Source organism: Perna viridis, chromosome 12 (genome assembly GCF_037379345.1).
Source record: "Perna viridis isolate PV_CMFRI_1.1 ecotype Kerala chromosome 12, ASM3737934v1, whole genome shotgun sequence".
Lineage (NCBI taxonomy): Eukaryota > Metazoa > Mollusca > Bivalvia > Mytilida > Mytilidae > Perna > Perna viridis.
This window is the reverse complement of record NC_142456.1, coordinates 22892175-22909979: the sequence shown is the minus strand read 5'-3', so window position 1 is coordinate 22909979 and position 17805 is coordinate 22892175. Positions and strand designations below refer to the sequence as shown.

The 17805-nt window shown below is 32.5% G+C and overlaps 1 protein-coding gene across 2 annotated transcripts in view; it reads left to right on the top strand.

Annotated features, from left to right (window-relative positions):
• The window catches only part of LOC148601725 (DDB1- and CUL4-associated factor 17-like), a 46733-nt gene that overhangs the window by 8379 nt on the left and 20549 nt on the right, over nucleotides 1–17805 (top strand). For both annotated transcript variants that reach the window (XM_088554380.1, XM_088554381.1), the window contains exons 6-12: nucleotides 280–349; nucleotides 2112–2189; nucleotides 4671–4778; nucleotides 8316–8415; nucleotides 10835–10971; nucleotides 12764–12879; nucleotides 15409–15502. In XM_088554380.1, coding sequence (XP_088410506.1) covers nucleotides 280–349; nucleotides 2112–2189; nucleotides 4671–4778; nucleotides 8316–8415; nucleotides 10835–10971; nucleotides 12764–12879; nucleotides 15409–15502 — 703 coding nt within the window. The remainder of the gene's footprint in view (nucleotides 1–279; nucleotides 350–2111; nucleotides 2190–4670; nucleotides 4779–8315; nucleotides 8416–10834; nucleotides 10972–12763; nucleotides 12880–15408; nucleotides 15503–17805) is intronic.

Here is a 17805-nt window from a genome sequence, read left to right as displayed (position 1 = left end):
GTAAAGAAGGGTTTCAATTGCTGCTATATGTATTTATTTATCAAATAGTCATGAACTGAAAAAATGAATTCCAGATGAGCAGTTCAGGCCTTAAATGGTCTTTATTTTTATTTTTATTGTGTATTAACAAGTCGGGAAAATAAATTCCAATCTTTCACGCTAGAAAACATATGACTTTCAAGAGACTTCTTTAGTAAACATTTTTAGGCCTTGAAAACTGATATTAATTTTTTTATATATTTATGCAATTACGGCAATCCCTCTTTGTGTATTTTTCAGAGACATATCTTGGAATGAAGCTAATTCATCCATTGTAGTAAGATCAACTAAAGTACATTCCAACAGGGAGGTAAAGCTTACTGATTGTTTTGATTCCAGTTACCATGGTAATTTTTGCAGGGTGCTTCTTTTGGCTTATTTAAGCAGTCTGGTGAAAAAGCAAAAATAAATTCTGTGAAATATTAACTTAAAGCTTTTAAGTATTTAGTTCACCATCCTAGCATCTGCCAACATTTTTCACATACTTTTATGCCCCAAAATCTTCCCATTTTACACAGACAAATGTGCCACACATGAGAATCATGTGATTTGCATCTTATGATTATCATATGAATTAAGCGCCATATTTTAATCATGTTTCAGTTTACATTTGATAATCATATGTTTTCAAAAATTAACATGATAATCATATGACTTTCATATGTTAATATCATATGGATAGCATATGATTTTTTTTTAAAAATTGGGTTGGGGATTTCAAAATCAGGATTTTTTTTCATCAGTTTCTAGTACATTGTATTGAGATACAACAACACATCTTTCATTTCTTGGTGACTAAAACGATGTTGCTTCTCTGAAACTTATAGCCCCATGCAGGTCCGGGTGTTAAAAGAATAGGCCTGCAGCAGTGCTAAGCTTGCTTTAGTAAAAGGCAACTAAATAGTGCTCAGAACCCTAGCCAGGGGCTAGGGCGCTCTGCCTACAGAGCATCTGGGATGTGTGCCCCAGGTGGTGGAATGGGGTACCCCTGGCATGTTACATGCTGGGGTTGTCAGGCTATAATACGGAAAACCTGACCGCAAACCATAGTGGTGCACCGTGTTGGGAAAGATGCCACGTTCCTCGCACGTTAAAGAACCCTACTGTGGTATTCTCCCAGAGTAGGAACCATAGGGCTCCGCCACAGGAAGCTAAATTGCCCGACCCTACCCACCTCTCCCTATTTCCAGTGGCAATCAAAATTTGTCGACCCAATTGTCCTTGTGTCCCATCCCTTTTTCATTTCATCATCATTTCATGTTCATTTTATCATCAATTTCATGTTCATCGTCTGAATATAGCTGAAATATTGCTACTCGGACGTTAAACCCCAACAAACAAACAAACAAACAAACTGAAACTTATATGGGTATGGATTTAGAACATATCTATACTTCAAATAGTTAAAATTAAATTAGCAAATATTTGGTAAGAAATAAAGATAAAAAAATAAAATCCTCCATCTTGCCCGATATTTTTTGTGAAGGGTGGATGAGAATCTACCATTTTAAGTTTACTTGGCCATATGATAAATGGAACTTAGAAGATTGAAATTAGTTTTTGAATATTTATTGATAACAATAGAAGATTTTTACTCTGACATGTTTAATATTGCGTAGCTTATAAGATCTCTAAATCTTAAATAGAAAATTTTTTAACTGTAGTTCTATAAACACAATCACACTGTGCACAGAAGTTTGTTCTCTCTATCAAATATGCAGCCTGGCTTGTATGTAATTGGGATTATATCGGAAAAAACCCTCATGACATGTGTTAAAAAAAGATCAGTGGTGGATCCAGAGTGTGCAGGGGGTGGGCACCTGTCCTTTTATTGGATAATTTGTCATTTTTATATGTAAAACTTACAAAAAAGTAAATAATGTCATAGCATCCACCTTTTCTGAGGAACCACGGCTGGCACCCCTCCTTTTCAAAGTGTCTGGATCAACCCCTGCAAATCAACAGATCAACAGCAAAGAAAACAAACTTACTCTAATTTTCTAGTTATAAGGTTGCAATTGACCTATAAATACATTGCATGTTATAATTAATGTTGTTGTCTTTTGTATTAGATTAATGTTGTCAAAGTTTTGGCAGTATTTGATGTTAAACCTCTGACGTTCATAGGAATGATGAAGATCTGTTATAAGGTATTGTAAATGTTTTTCAGATTTCTGATGGTATTGTTTAGTTTTAATTTTGTGGATTTTATTTTATATTCACATATGTTTTCTCTAGAAAATTTTCCATTTATGATATTACATGCCTACAATATTTACATAAATCAGCTCTTGACAAAACAGTTACATTTTATGGTACATGTTGTATAAATGTATTTTCTGAGTGCTAAAACAAGGCTATGAATATGAACTTTTTTTTAAACTGAACTGACATTCATTATACCCCAACTTTACAAAGTGGGGGATATATGATAGGGATGTTCATCCTTTTTTGTGTACTTCCCTCCTTACACGGAAGGGGGGGGGGCTATCATTTATCAGTTACTCCTCCTACACAACTGAATGGAATACTGAGTGGAGTATTCTAGGGAATACTCAAAGTGACTTTTATAGAGAGGTGGCCTTTGGAATGAGGTTACAAATTGTGATGAAGAAAAACTTTAATGTCAGCATATAATCCCATATTCCTTTAGATTGTACTACCTCTGATTGTCATAATTTTACATGTATTTATCTTCTTAATTTTCAGAAATAGATTCTTATATTTAAAAATATTTTTATTCAAAATATCATTCAGATAAAAATGTATGACAAGTATTTCCTCATTTCCCGTTTTATGTTGTTTCACCGTCTACGTTATTTTCATTGTCCACTATAATTTATGCTTTTCTTTTGGCAATTTAAGTAATTTGTGTTTTTCCGACATCCATTTCTTTTACAACGGCACAGGCACCTTTTCCATTTTTTAGTTTTTTTTTTGCCTCATTTCTTTCCATTTTCCGTTTCTGAGACATTTTGTCACAATTCAAACTTTCATAATTAAACTGAGGACTGAAGTTTTTACGACTTAATCACTGACCAGTGAGTACATTTCACACCTTTACTGTTGAATCTTTAATTTTGTTTTCATTGCAATACTGATTTAATCTCTTCGGCAACCTAATTATCTATATGTACATGTTCTAAATATAATTAAAATCATGTGACACGGTACTGTTATCGGGTCATGTGATAAACCGAATGTTTACAAAATGGACGGTGAAAGAAGTCAGAAAGACGATTTTGGCTGAAAAATAGGTGACATTAGGGAGGTGACCGCTGATTTTAGTCATATTAAATAGAGAAAACAGTTGGGCGGGTTTTGTAATGACCGTTAAGTAAAGGTGACCGGTGAATTTAGGTGACTGGCAGAGCAGGTTTGACTGTATAATGAAACTTTAACAGAATCTTAATTACGTACTCCCATTGTGTACCTTCATTTCAGATTTTGTCCCAAATGAATTTTGGGTTTCACTCACATAAAAAAATTAACTTTATCATTTTTGAATATGGGGACATTGAGGGCCCATCTCTTATCTGTTATTCCTCTCACACTGCTGAATAGAACTGTTTGAAACTTTCACAAAATCTTTATTAAATACTTCCTATGTATGATTTTGATCCAAAACAATTTTGAGGTCAAAATGTGCATGTTATCAAATGGGGGAGTGAGGGTACCAAGTTAGTGACCATTGCGGACAGTTTTTTAATTGATATTAAAAGACCCATTCACATGCACTTTATTGCATATTTATAAAACATACTGTGACTTGAAAGAATATTGTCTGTTGTAGCTGATATAGTTATTATTTTCTTTTTCATGAGTTCTTTATTAAGTTTCCAGGTACTTTTATTAGTGGGTACCAATTTTCATGGTTAAGGGAAAAAATATCAGTTCGTAGATCATACTAATGAATGGGAAATTTCTTTTTCATTGGGAACCAAATTTTGTAGTTTATCATACCAACGAAAACCATGAACAATGATACTTTCACAGTTTATTGTATAAATAATTAAGTCTTTGCAATTACCATTTTTTAAGATGTCACAAGAAGAATTTGAAGGTTAATTCTCCCCATTCTTCCTTTTTTTTTCACACATACATAGTAATGTTAATATATAATATAGTGTTAATGAATGGGAATTTTCACAGAATGGATTTTTTTCCAGAATTTTTGTATTTCCGAATTTGAAAATATTCTCCTCCTAAACTACTGGGTGGATTGTAGCAAAACTTGGCTTGAATGTACCTCAAAAGTATTTGTGTGGATTTTTGATTTTTGATCTGGCAAATACCATTAACCTAACAGAGGAAACACTGTTAGTAAATGCATTGCCTTACTTATTGTTTCACTGGTATAATAGTGTTTTAAGTATCATTCTGTGTAAGAATTAGACAATGATTAACACACCATAATCCCAATATATATACATGTATTAAATACATCTTGAAAACAGCCGAAAAGCATTTGGTTTGTAGCATCATATAGATAGGGCATATGTTGGAAGCAATTTTGTTTGCTCTACGATATCAACTTCCTGTACGAATGGGGGTATGCATAGCACAGTTTGCAATTTCATGTTTATTTTTATGCATCTTATGGTTGAATGTATTTGTTTTTTCTTCTTCAGGAGTTTGGGAAAGACACAACAGATGTAATAATTAGTTCAAATCTTTTAATAACCATGCATCAACAATGTGGCGTCAAAATGTATAGCTTTCCTTATATTCTTGATCAGGTTTGTAGATGTTATGAATTAACTGATTTTTATACATCCACAAAAAAAAAGTTTCAGTCATATAATGTTATCACTGTATCGTACTTATCATTGTTATTTGTTTCTGTTAACTTGAGTTTATTTACAATAACTTGAATAAAACTTATCCAATCTTTTTGAAATTTTAAGACATTGTTCCTAGGAACAGAGTGGAGGGCCCAATAATGTTAGGATGTTTTTGCCCCTTCGTTTTTTTTGGAAGTAAGGGGCTAAGATGGAAAATGGATGTTATCATTAGAATTGATAGGAAAAGTTTATTTAATTTTTATGGGTCAGATGTCAGACTGTTCTCTTTAAAACTCTGTTTTTTACAAGGTAGGCTTATCTTTATCTGTTTTTGAGTTTAAAGGGTATAAAATTAGGCCATGCCCCAAAAAATATATTTTTTTATTTGGTTTGATTTAGAATTTAAAATTTTTGTTTATTGGAATCTTAATGAAAATCCTTGTACTTATTTTATAATCAGATTTCAGATATCTCTAATAGTTTTTCAGTTAAAAGGGGTCAAAAAGGCTGCATGCCAAAAAATAGACTTTTATATTTATGATTGGATTTCAATCATTTTTTAATTAGATTTCAAATTTTGTGCTATATTGTGTCTGAACCAGTTGTTTTTTTACCATAATAAATTGTGTCCATATGCTTAGTGTGTGTCAAAAACTAATATTGTGTCCACTTGCACCAAGTGAATTTGACTTGCTGCAGTTCTATCATGCTGCACTCCAAAACCACCTAAATGTCTTCAAAAAGTGTAAACACACCTTTAAGTAAGCTCTGAAAATCCCAACAACAGAAGTAATAACATCCATGGTAAAGAAACGATGACAATTCATCAAAAAAAAATTAAAAAGTATGATAAAGACAATAATTGACCAACATCTGCTGACTGTGGGCAGACGTATGAAATCTGCTGTGGGGTTTAACTGGGTTTATAATGCCTTAGCCATCCCCCTTTTATGCTTAAAGTGTGATTGTAATAGCAGATTTTAAGCATGTACTTATGAATACACAAATGTGGTGGCATAAATTTCTAACCTTTTAGCATTATAATCAAAATCATAAATTATGACCTGTGTTACAGGTTTTTTCTTAGAATTAGCTTTCCACAGAGGAAAATTCCAATTGAAGATTAACTTTCCCACATTAAAAATATGCTTTCAAAACTTAACAAATTCTTTTCAGAAATTAAGGTTTTCTGCCTGCTAAAGGAAAAGTAGAACTAAACAAACAACATTTCCACACCAGAATAACACTTTCCCCACTGACAGAAAAGTGGAATCTTAAAACACAAAATGACTTATAACCACAAATTTACAAATGATTTTTTTTCAAACATTCTAGTGTGAAACATTTAAACAGTGATGAAGAAAACAGTTTTGACAATTTCTTCCATGCAAAATATTAATTCAACATTAGACTATAAAACAGTGTCTCCTTTTGCCAAATTTATCATTAAAGAGGTAGACCTAAGGTAAGGAACACAACTATTACAAATTAATGGGACGTTTGTATTCAGCACTTTACATCTCATGTAAGCATCAAAGTAACTTGGAGTGGTTTCATTTCAATGAAAGCTTGATAGGCTTTTGTGAAATTGAATATGTTACAAACATATCACTGATTTCAGGAGTTATATCCCTTACCCTAGGTCTACCTCTTTAAAATAGATATCATGGTAGGTTATTAATTTCCCATTTTTGTTGGAAGACAAATACAATTTGTGAATATTGCTCTTGAAAATTATTTGTTTTGGTAATTTGTACTTCTTTCAACTTTAGTTACAAAATTACACTGTAGGAAGGATGAAATGTGTGAGTCACACATAGTGTTAAAATACTTATTAATAAGAACTCGATAATTGTTTGTTATGTTAAAAGTGATAACACACACAAATTAACACCTCAAATTAAAAAAATCGAATAAATAGCAGTGTTGAATAATGGATGATAGAACAATTATAAAAAAAAAAAAACATGGGGCATAAAGATTGTTTCTTCTGTATCCCACTTACTGATTAAATTGGACATTTTTAGGTCAGTGACAATAAAAGTTTTATTACTGACATCTCCATCAATAGAGGAAATTAAATTGACATTCTTGCTCATCCCAGTAAATATTACTGGAACTTTGCTAAAACTAAAGTTTTATAGCAAAACACATGCAAACATTTTTCACATGAAATTCATGTTCATCAAGCTTCACATGAAATTAACTTGGTTTTCATGCGAAATTTTCACATGAATTTCATATGAAGGCACAATTCACTCAAATTTTACCTGAACTCTGTCACAAAGTTTATTTGCTCAATTTATGAGAAAGTCATGTGAAGAATTTTGCCTGTGTAATGTTTCCTTGGGTAACATTAACATTTTATACCTCAACTCATTCAGTGATTGGAATATTGGAATTACCTTGTCTGTTCATCCATCTGTAGTTCCCACCATTTGTCTGATTTTCTGGCCCTCTGCGGGTCCGGGTGTCAAAAGAATAGTCCCGCAGCAACGCTAAGCTTGTCATAAAAGGCAACTCAATAGTGCTCAGAACCCTGGCCGGGAGCTAGGGCCCTTTGCTTCCAGAGCAACTGGATTGTGTGCCCCAGGTGGTGGAATGGGGGTACACCTGGCATGTTACATGCTGGGGTTGTCAGGCCATAATATGGAAAACATGACCACAAACCATAGTGCTGCAACGTGTTTGGAAAGATGTCACGTTCCTCACACATGAAAGAACCCTTCTGTGGTATTCTCCTGAAGTAGTAACCATAGGGCTCCGCTGCTCTTGCCTGACCCTACAAACCTCTCCTTATTTCCAGTGGCAATATAAATTTGTTGACCCTATTATCCTTGTGTCCCATCCCATTTTTCATTTCATTATGATGTTCATTATGTTCATTTTATCATCCATTTCATGTTCATCGCCTGAAAATAGCTGAAATATTGCTGCTCAGGCGTTAAACCCCAACAATCAATCAATCTGATTTTCTGCACAAAGATCTCAACTCTTAATGGATGGATTGCTTTCAAATTTGGTATGTCGCTTTATACAGATAGGGCATACATTGTGAATTATTTGGGTTGCTGTCTGATAGCCGCTTCCTGTAAATGTGGGGGTATACCTAGCATGACAACAGGTACAACTTTATGTTTTGTTTCATGATTCTAATATGATGTGCTACAAAGCTCTTTAGACAACAGCCGTGGTAAAAAAGTGATTAACACATGACCAACATTTCATGCAACACAGGCTGTATCTATCCAACAATATGAAGAAACTTGTCCTTTTAGAATCAAAATAATTCCGGGAAACTCCAATTTATCATTGTTTTACCACTGGCTGGCCATTTATGTTGTTGTTTATACCCTCACTACTGCTCAGGGTAAACAGTCCAATATACATGTAAATGGCTAGCCTGTATTAAAACAACGATAAAATGGAGTTTCTGTGATTTATATATTTCTTAATCAGATTATATGGAGTTTAAGTAACATTTTTTTATAGTACAGAACAGAGATCTGTGATTTAAATGATGTTATAGATGATGTTGGAAACAGACTTGGTCAACACCCCATAGGGTTAAAGTTCAACATTATTATCACAGGTATATTAAAACTTCCTTTATTTATCGGATTTTGAATAGATAATAAAAAAAAAAGTTATGGGTGTGAAAAAAAAAAAAAAAACAGGTACTGTTTTCATTCAGTTTTGTTTAATACCAACATACTTGCTTTTTACACAATTTTGCCCATTTGTCCTGCTAACACAAGTTTACGTGTCAAGTATGATTTGATTTTGTGAAAGTGAATGCCACAGACCTTACAATCATGATAGAAAAAAAATGGATATAGTGGAATGCAAAAAATGCACCTAAATATAGAATAGTAGATACTTTCAGAGTTCACCAAAATGTTGCCAAGAAAGTATAAACATGCCTGTTAGTAAGCTCTAAAAGAGCCAGACAACAAAAGTAATAAAATCCAGGGTAACAGAGTGATGACACTTCTTCGAAATGACACAAAATCGCATTAATGATATCACATGTCTGCCATGGGGTCAAACTGGTTTTATGAGACCTTAAACATCCCCCTTTATTGTAAGGTCAAAATGGAACTGAAACAACAAACGAAAATTAATTCTCTTAATAATAAAATTCCATTTTCTCCATGGGATCATGGGATACCTCAACACACACCATATAGACAAAATGTAGTTTCCACTTAAAGAATGCTGGCAGTTACTGAAGGCAATCTATGACAGTAGGAGAGTTCTTCGTGATGTCATCACTTACCTGTGCTTTGGTTTTGGTTGGCGAAAAATGCATTGAGTGGCATAGGGTATCAACTTTAAATCATCATAACTTTTTCATTTTTAAAGATAATTGAAAAATTCTTTTGGTTCCCAACATTGCAAATAAAATTCTTTTTAAGTAAATATTCAGTAATTAGACTATATGTACATAAGATTTTAATTATAATTTTATATAAAAATAGAGGTTTACATATAAATATCACTACAAATTTATTTTTTCATGTAAAACAGTTATAAATTCACATACATAATATGAATTATTTTATCTAAATGAAACATTTTACAGAACCAAAATTGGATATAAAATAACAAGTTTTGAAAATTGGGATTCTAATCATGAAATTGTCAATTTTTTATTTAGTTGTTTCTTTGCCAACCAATTTGACACATAATGATATGCAAATTAGTGAATATGACATCACTAATTTAGATTGGCAAACTTTCCTATACCATCAAATTCACAGCATTTGAAAAAATTGGTCACTTCAATTCCAGTGGACTGGATTTGGAGTAGTAATAAGTCAAGTACTAAATAGGTAAGATTGGATGTGCAATACTAAAAAAAAAGACTTTTATGACTTGAAATACAATTAGAATGATTTTATGTTTGTAAAATGGCACTTTTATAGATAATATTAATGAATACCAAAAAAATCTTATTCAGTTTCATCTGTCAGAATTCTCTTGTTCGACTTTTGTTCAAAGTATGAACAGAAATTATCCTTTTTTCATCACAATGACCAAATGGATATTTGCATGTACATTTTAAGGAGGTAGACCTAGGTTAAAGGACATAACTCATGAAATCAGTGATATGTTTGCATTATATTCAATTTCACCAAAGCCTCTCAAGCTTTCGTTTGAAGCAGAATAAAAATGAATCCAAGTTCATTAGATGCTTACATAAAATTGATGTAAAATGCTGAATACAAACATTCCAATGATTTTTAAGAGTCGTGTCCCTTACCCTAGGCCATGCAACGAACAATTAAACTTCTACAGGTCACAACATTTTCTTCAATGATGGACTAAACCCATACCATAAAGCAAACTGTGAAAGGCCCAAAAATAAATGAAGTGAAACTATTCATAAAAGACGAAAAGTCTACCCATAGAGAACTAATCCATCAGAAACCTTGCCGCAAATCAAATTGTTATAAAATTACAAAATATTCTCATGTTGTATTATATTCTTATAAAGTGGATTCCACTTAATTGCATACCTGTTAATTGCATATTTCTGTTAATTGCATACCTGTTAATTGCATTGAAACTCTAAAAACAAAAACATTTCCCATCTTATCAGTGTAAAAAATTCCTCTTATTTGCATAAGAAAAGACCAAATATTAGAAAATTCCTCTTAATTGCATTTATATTTTCAGAATTACTTAATAATATACCTAAATAGGCAAAACAACCATACATCCTTAGAGAAATACCTCAGTTTTCTAAAGAAAGTTTTTTTTGCAATAATATTTGCTCTTTTTTCTGCTGACACTATGGCAGGAATCTAATTAGACATGATTAAAGAATATGTCCCACATAAAAATTGAAAATTTTAGGTATTTTCCCTTGAAGTGATAATTTCTGTTAATATCATATTCATGTTAATTGCATATTTTTTTTCTGACAAGTAGGCTATGCAATTAATAGGAATCCGCTGTATTCATGTTTTAGAAGATTCAGAGAACATCTTTTTTATTTTTCACAGAATGCCCACCAGTTTTATTTAAAATTTCCTGTTATGACCACTTATTGGAATTCAGCGATAAACCTTACCATTACATATTCTCACCTGCCAAAACACCTGAGCACTTTGAGGTTCATTCATTAGAGTATGGAGCCCTCGTAAGTATCTTTTAAAAAAATCTATCAAGATATGTATTACATACTATGAGTTTTCAAATAGAGTCCTGATGTCATTTGTAAAAACAATTTTTAGCAATTACATCAATTTATGTCCTATGGGTATAAAGGACAAAAAATCTGTATAGTCTTATCTGTAATTTCTTGTTAGGTCTGGGATGGAAAAGTAGAGAAATACTATTCACAAATTGTTGATGTGGAGATGTTCTGTGAATTCCAGGTAATAGGTTCTTACACGGATCTCTATTGAAAATCTGGGATTTCATCCACAAGTGTGGGAAATTCTGTCTTGTGAAGAATGGAGTGCAGCAGAACAAGTGAAATGATGAAGAATTTCTCACATGAGTGGAGCAAATCCAAGATCTTCAACAAAACCTATTTCTTATATTTTACAGCCAAAAGATGTAGAATTATAATAAAGGTCAATGAGTAATATGTATAAAATTTGTCGTATTACTCTGGGTTGATTTACAATGTGCGATGAACAGTAATCACTCCAAACATTCCGTTATTTAGTAATTAATTCATAAGTTTTTTTAATATTTGAATATTTTAACATATATTGTCAGACAAAGATGTGGATCTGCATATAAAAAGTTTAATTCATTTTTTCATTGACCCTCTGAACTTTACTGGACTACTTTTACATGGACTTTTACATGGCATATTGTGATTGGCAATTTGCCCATGTCAGACATGGTCACGTGCACCTGTCTGTCATGGAAGAATGTTAGAGTCTCACTTGTCCTATTGAAAGTATAAGAGAAGTGTTTAAGTGTAAGTGTTTGTAAGAATCAGGCAAAATTGGAAAAATCAGAAACATGCGTGTCAAAACCGCACCGATCTAACAATGTAATATCACTCAAGAATACTGTCTTTATTTGAAAAGACCATTATTTGATCTCTGTATCACTGGCTTTGCGCAGAAACTTTTTAATAAAATCTTAGAAAAATGAGGTTTTTGACAGAGTTATCTGTCCTTGAAATGTTCATTTTCAGTGCATTTCAATGAATTGTAACTCAATGGTCCAGCATGTTATGGAAAATCTTGTCTGTTTTCCTTGATTCTGATGGCGCAAATAGTAAAATTACACTATCAAAATGCTGGGTTTTTTTTTCATACCATGTTTCACTGGTTGCCTGATTGTTACATGGACTGACACTTAATTATGATTGAAATTTACTGGAACCAAAATTCAAAAGTAAGTCATGTATACCATTAGTAAAAATCAATGGCTGTAATCGGGTCATGAACTAGATCATATATCAGGTATAAATTGCAGTTAGGGATTTGTTTACTTTACAAATCAATTAAAAAATTGGATGATACTCTGATATTGTACAAAATGTAGTTGAAATTTCATTTGCTATTCATACTGTCAATGAATAAGGCACCAACCATTTCATTAGTATCGGGGGTGGGGGGGGGGCTGGGATTTTTTTGGAGGGAAAAAATTTGATTCAGGTTACTCTTCCCTTAAAATTTTAATTCCAACATGAGAACATTATGAGTTGCCTCCCCTTTTGGAAGATTTTTTTTTTTAAAGAATTATTATAATGAAAAGTAACTTTTAACCTTGAAAATGTTTTTTTTTTCTCTCTTTTTTTTTTAAGTCTTATGATTTGCTGAAATAATTATTTATATTGTCCTTGCAAAAAAAAAATCCCAGTCCACCCTCGGTAGAGAAGGAAATGGACTGTGTCTAACAGTATACATTCAAAAAATTTCATATGCCTAATAATTGGGTTGTTTTGTCTTTATTATTTTGACCAGATAAGAGAGGGTATATTACAGAAAGGGACATTAGGGTATTCTGAAGAACGGTGTAAAGCTGCATTCTGGGATGACAATTCAGGGAGAGTTATGCACATTTCTACCTCAACTGTTAGGTATGGTTTTTAGTATACTGGTAAGAATAGAAATTTTGTAGTTCAGTAGACATTTTTCTACATGTACCGTCAGGTATCATTGTTGTGTTTAAAAAAAATAGAAAAAGTGAAGCCAACCATGACTATAACCATGGAGAGAAATTTAACCATGGAGGAAAATACAACCATGGAGGGAAATCTTACCATGGAGGCAAATTTAATCATGGAGACAACTTTAACTATTGAGGGAAATTTTACCATTGAGGGAAAAGTTAATTGTGGCAGGAAATTTTACTGTAGGGGCAAATCTTACCATGGAGGCAAATTTAACTATAAAAGGAGAATTAACTATATGGAGGGAAATTTTACCACATAATTTTGCAGAAGTGGATGTATTCAAGATGCAACAATTTCATTAGAATATGATATTCTGATCATTTCATAAATTGCATTCTTCCCTAACCTTTTTCTATTCATTCTATGTTTCAATATTTCAGAATTAAATAGTATCATGTGCACGTATTACTTTGACTTTACAAAAATTATGCCAGAAATAGTGTCAATTGCCAATATTCAGGAAGTCATTAATGAAACAAGCATATAGGTGCAAAAAATACATGTACATGATTATAATGAGAGGAAAACATGAATTACGGGTAATAAGAAAGGTCATTCATGACAGAAACTTCATCTACAGTCATTAAATCAAGACTATTATGGGTGTATTGAACAGGCGATTTTACTTCATCCTTATTATTGAGACTATATTTAGACATGGGAAATTTTACTTTTTATTTCTTATATATTTTCCTGCCAATCACACATGATCTCCTGACACTGGAGGAAGATACACAACAAAACAACATTATGGCAGTATAAACAATAGCCAGCCATTTTATTTTCAATTCACAGTGTTTTAGCATGTATCAGATAAAATAAACATTGTTTTGGAGATTTTTTTATGTTCCTTCATTAGGTAAATCAGTTTCTTTATGTTAAAAATGTTTAAATATTCAACCTTCATTCAAGTTTGCATTAAAAAATTACCATTTGCATTTGACCAAGGTTGAGTTACCTTTGACCAATGTCAGTTTTGATTGGCTCACTTCAAATATTTTCATCTGATTGACACTTCCCTTAAAATTATTGCACCTGATTTATGCTCCCAGTTTTTAGTGGAGTCCAAGTTGCTCATTTACTTTTGTTACTTTGTGTGTATTGTTTTAGTTACTGAATGTTCTTTGTCATGTTTGTTTTCCATGTCTGGTCTTTGTCCCTGGATTACATTCTTTTGATTTCCAGAAGAATCTAGGTTCCCTTGATTACTCTTTGTTAGGTGACTAATTTAGAAATTTATTGGCAATGTCATAATTATGCAAAGATTGGCTTCAGTTGTAAATTTGTCATGGTTAATTGATATACATATATATTTATACATTCTGAGGCAGTAATTGATGGATTTCTCAGGCATAACATAAGTGTGGGCTCATAATGGTAAAAATTAATCATGGCAGACATCAATTTTACCATGGTAGGGATTTTTCAACCATGGCCTGCCATGCTAAAACAGCTGATGGAAAACCATGACTATTTATACCCCTACTCTGAAGGACAGAGTTTACAGTTTTACCATTATCAAACAACAATCACACTTTTATCTTTATTTATGCCACACAACTTAAGGTTGGGTGGAGGTGGGGCATATCATTTTACCCTTGTCCATCTGGTATCTTATAGAATGGTACTGTGAAAGTACTTTAATTTGTGGATACCAATTTTCGTGGATTGGGGAAGAAACACAAGTTTGTGGATTGTTGAATTCGCGGTTTTCAGGTTTTCAGGATACAAATAAATGAAAATCTTTTCATTGGTAACCAAATTTAGTACCCCACAAACAATAGTACTTTCACAGTAACCCAAAAATGCTTGCAATGATTAAATTGAAAATTTCAGAAAGTGTACCAATATTTATCTATTGTGGGAAGCTACCTTTACTTTTTGTTTTTTTGTAAATTCCAATATTTCATTTTTGAGTTATGGTAATGTATTCATAAAAAGGGGAGTGTTTTCCAGGTTTCATACAAGAACTCTATAACGATTTTATCAATTAAAAGGAAACATTGGAAATTCTCTATGAAGTCAGAACTTATGACTAATTTTGCGCTTTAACATGAATGGATATGATGAATATGTCAAGGAGACAAAAACCCAACCGGGATGAAAAATGTCAGCTCAAGGGCCCCTATTAGTTTTCAATGAATGAGGAGGAAACCTACAGCTTGCCCCAGAACAACATTATACACAAGTACAGCAAAATAGTTGGCCCCATATACTCCAGACTCGAGCAACATAAAATAAAAAAATTAAAAAAAAAGAAAGTATACATACAGAGGCCAGAAATTCCTGACTTGGGACAATTTTATGTTCATTGCCATTTCTTTTTGTAGCTTTAATATTAATGATATTTGTGTAAAATATTAAAATTAAACATTTATACCAGTACAGAGTGGCAGTATACAGTATATTATTTGAATTTTATAATTTTTCCAGTTTTTATGAAGTTATCCCTGTGCCCTGTACGGAAAATGATGAAAGAATGCTGAAATGGAGTTTTGACATTTCTTTGGACAGAGGGGACAAAAGGGTAAGTTTGTTTTAGTTGATGGCTTAATCTTTTAGCAAAGACTTTTTCAGAGAGGTAGTGTATACAAGTACTTGACTATTTTTGCCAATGGCATCCCCACAATGTCAGGGCTCGTGTGTCCGCTTGTGTCTGTGATAACTCAAATATCAACAGTATAGAACACAGTTCGCTGTCTAAAACATCTCCACTCAATTTAAATCATGTGATAAGTTCATCAACAAGTATCACGCTTGTTCTCCATGAAAGAGTGAGCCTTAAGTTTCAATTCCTGAAGACTTTATACTAAATTAAACCATTTGGCAAAAGTTGAAGTTGTAATTTTTCTAAAAGTCTTAAATGAAACCAAGACATTAGTTTTTCTCTACTTCTTTGTCACTTTAAGATGATATAATAAAATAGTGACAGGACATAACTCTCTTCTGTCAGCTTTAATCAAATCTATTTTTGACCTTACTAATTTTGGAAGTTTTTTGCCAACTTTTTCTTGGGGTGGGTGGGGAGATTTTGTTTTGTTAGAAATTTTTTAATTAAAAACATTACAATGTTTAGTAGTGGGGGAAATATTGAATTATATTTTTTTCTCTTCATAGCTGTGTAAATTTTTTTTTTCAAAATTAACCCATGCCCCCCTCCCCAGTATAAACATTGTTGGTGCCTTATTGATATTTTGTACATATTTGTACATAGTTCATCATCTTGTGCTGAAAGGGTAACTACTGTCCATTCCAAATATAGAGCAAATGTCATATTAAGTACTTTTTGACATTTGAAGAAGTACTGGAAATTATCTGTACATAATGTACTTTGTTTATGCATTTGACTCAGAGTCTCAGTCTTAATGATGATTTGAGTTAGCCAAAGTATACTAAAGACTTGGACTATTTTGGTCAATGGCATCCTCACAAAATCAGGGCTTCTGTTTCCACTTGTGTCCATGATAACACAAACAATAACAGTATAGAACACAATTCTGTGTCTAAAACATCACTGCTTGATTATCCTGTGATAAGTTTATCAACAAGTATTTGAATCCAATAGAATAGTTAGAACAATCCACAATGAATAACCATATCAAATTCATATAACAAATCCCAGGCGCGGATCCAAGGACTGTTGTACTGGGCGTACGCCCCCCTTAAATCGGTAAGAAAAAAAATTTCACCACAATTTTCACACCATAATACTTTTTGCCTTGCTTTGCACGGCATTTAATTCAATTAACGCCTCCCCTAAACTCAAATCATGGATCTGCCCCTGAATCCCACATGTGTATGTTATCCAATATCCATATTCTTAGTAGATTAAATTTGCAGCCACATCTTCATAAAACTGTAGTACATCAAGATTTTAGCTTCATTTGCTTGCTTGTAGGACATTATCCTTCTATAATCTTTACCTTCACCACTTCCTCTGCCTCTTGACAAATAAAAAAAATCCTATTTCATTTTTTGTCTGTCCCGTTCAGCATTAATAAAGTAGTTGCAACGTGATCTGTCCTTGCAAAACTGCAAAATAAATTTCTATTTACTGAAATAAAACTGCACAAGAAAATTTAGCAGCATGTTCATTTATCAATTTCATGGAATTGGTAGTAAAAATTTTCTCTGTATTTTTGTCACTTTATGGTAATATATTATTAAGTAGTGATTTTTTGCTCAAATTTGAAATTTTTTTCCATATTATCCCATGCCCCCCACCCCCCTTCCCAGTATGAACATGGTTGGTGCCTTATTGACATTTTGTAGACTTGTTAGAGTTTGTGATATCTGTACAGAACATACGACTCATGGAAATTATCAGTACATGATGTACTTAAAACTGTAGTACATCAAGATGTTAGCTTCTTTTGCTTGCTTGTGGGACATCCTCCCTCTATAACCTTGACCTCGGCCTCTTCCTCTGCCTCTTGACAGGCTCTGACCTCTGTAAATACATGCCTGATAATACTACCCAGTTTTTTTCCATTTTGTTAAAAAAAAACCTGAATCTGTTGAGCATCTGATATCCTTAACCCTGTTATCGATATATCACCGAATAAAAAAATTCCTATTCACTATTGACCTAGTGCATAACATTTGAAATTTATAATCAATACATATGTGGTTTTAACAAAAGCTACCTACTATAAATCAACTAAAAAAATACACTGCATAGAATTGTAAGGACATACTATGTTAAACAGTAATCTAGGGAATTAAGATTCTAGCCGAAATCTAAAGAATATAATCCAGGGACAAAGACCAGACATGGAATACAGACAAACACAACACAGAACATAAAGTAACTAAAATAATACATACAAA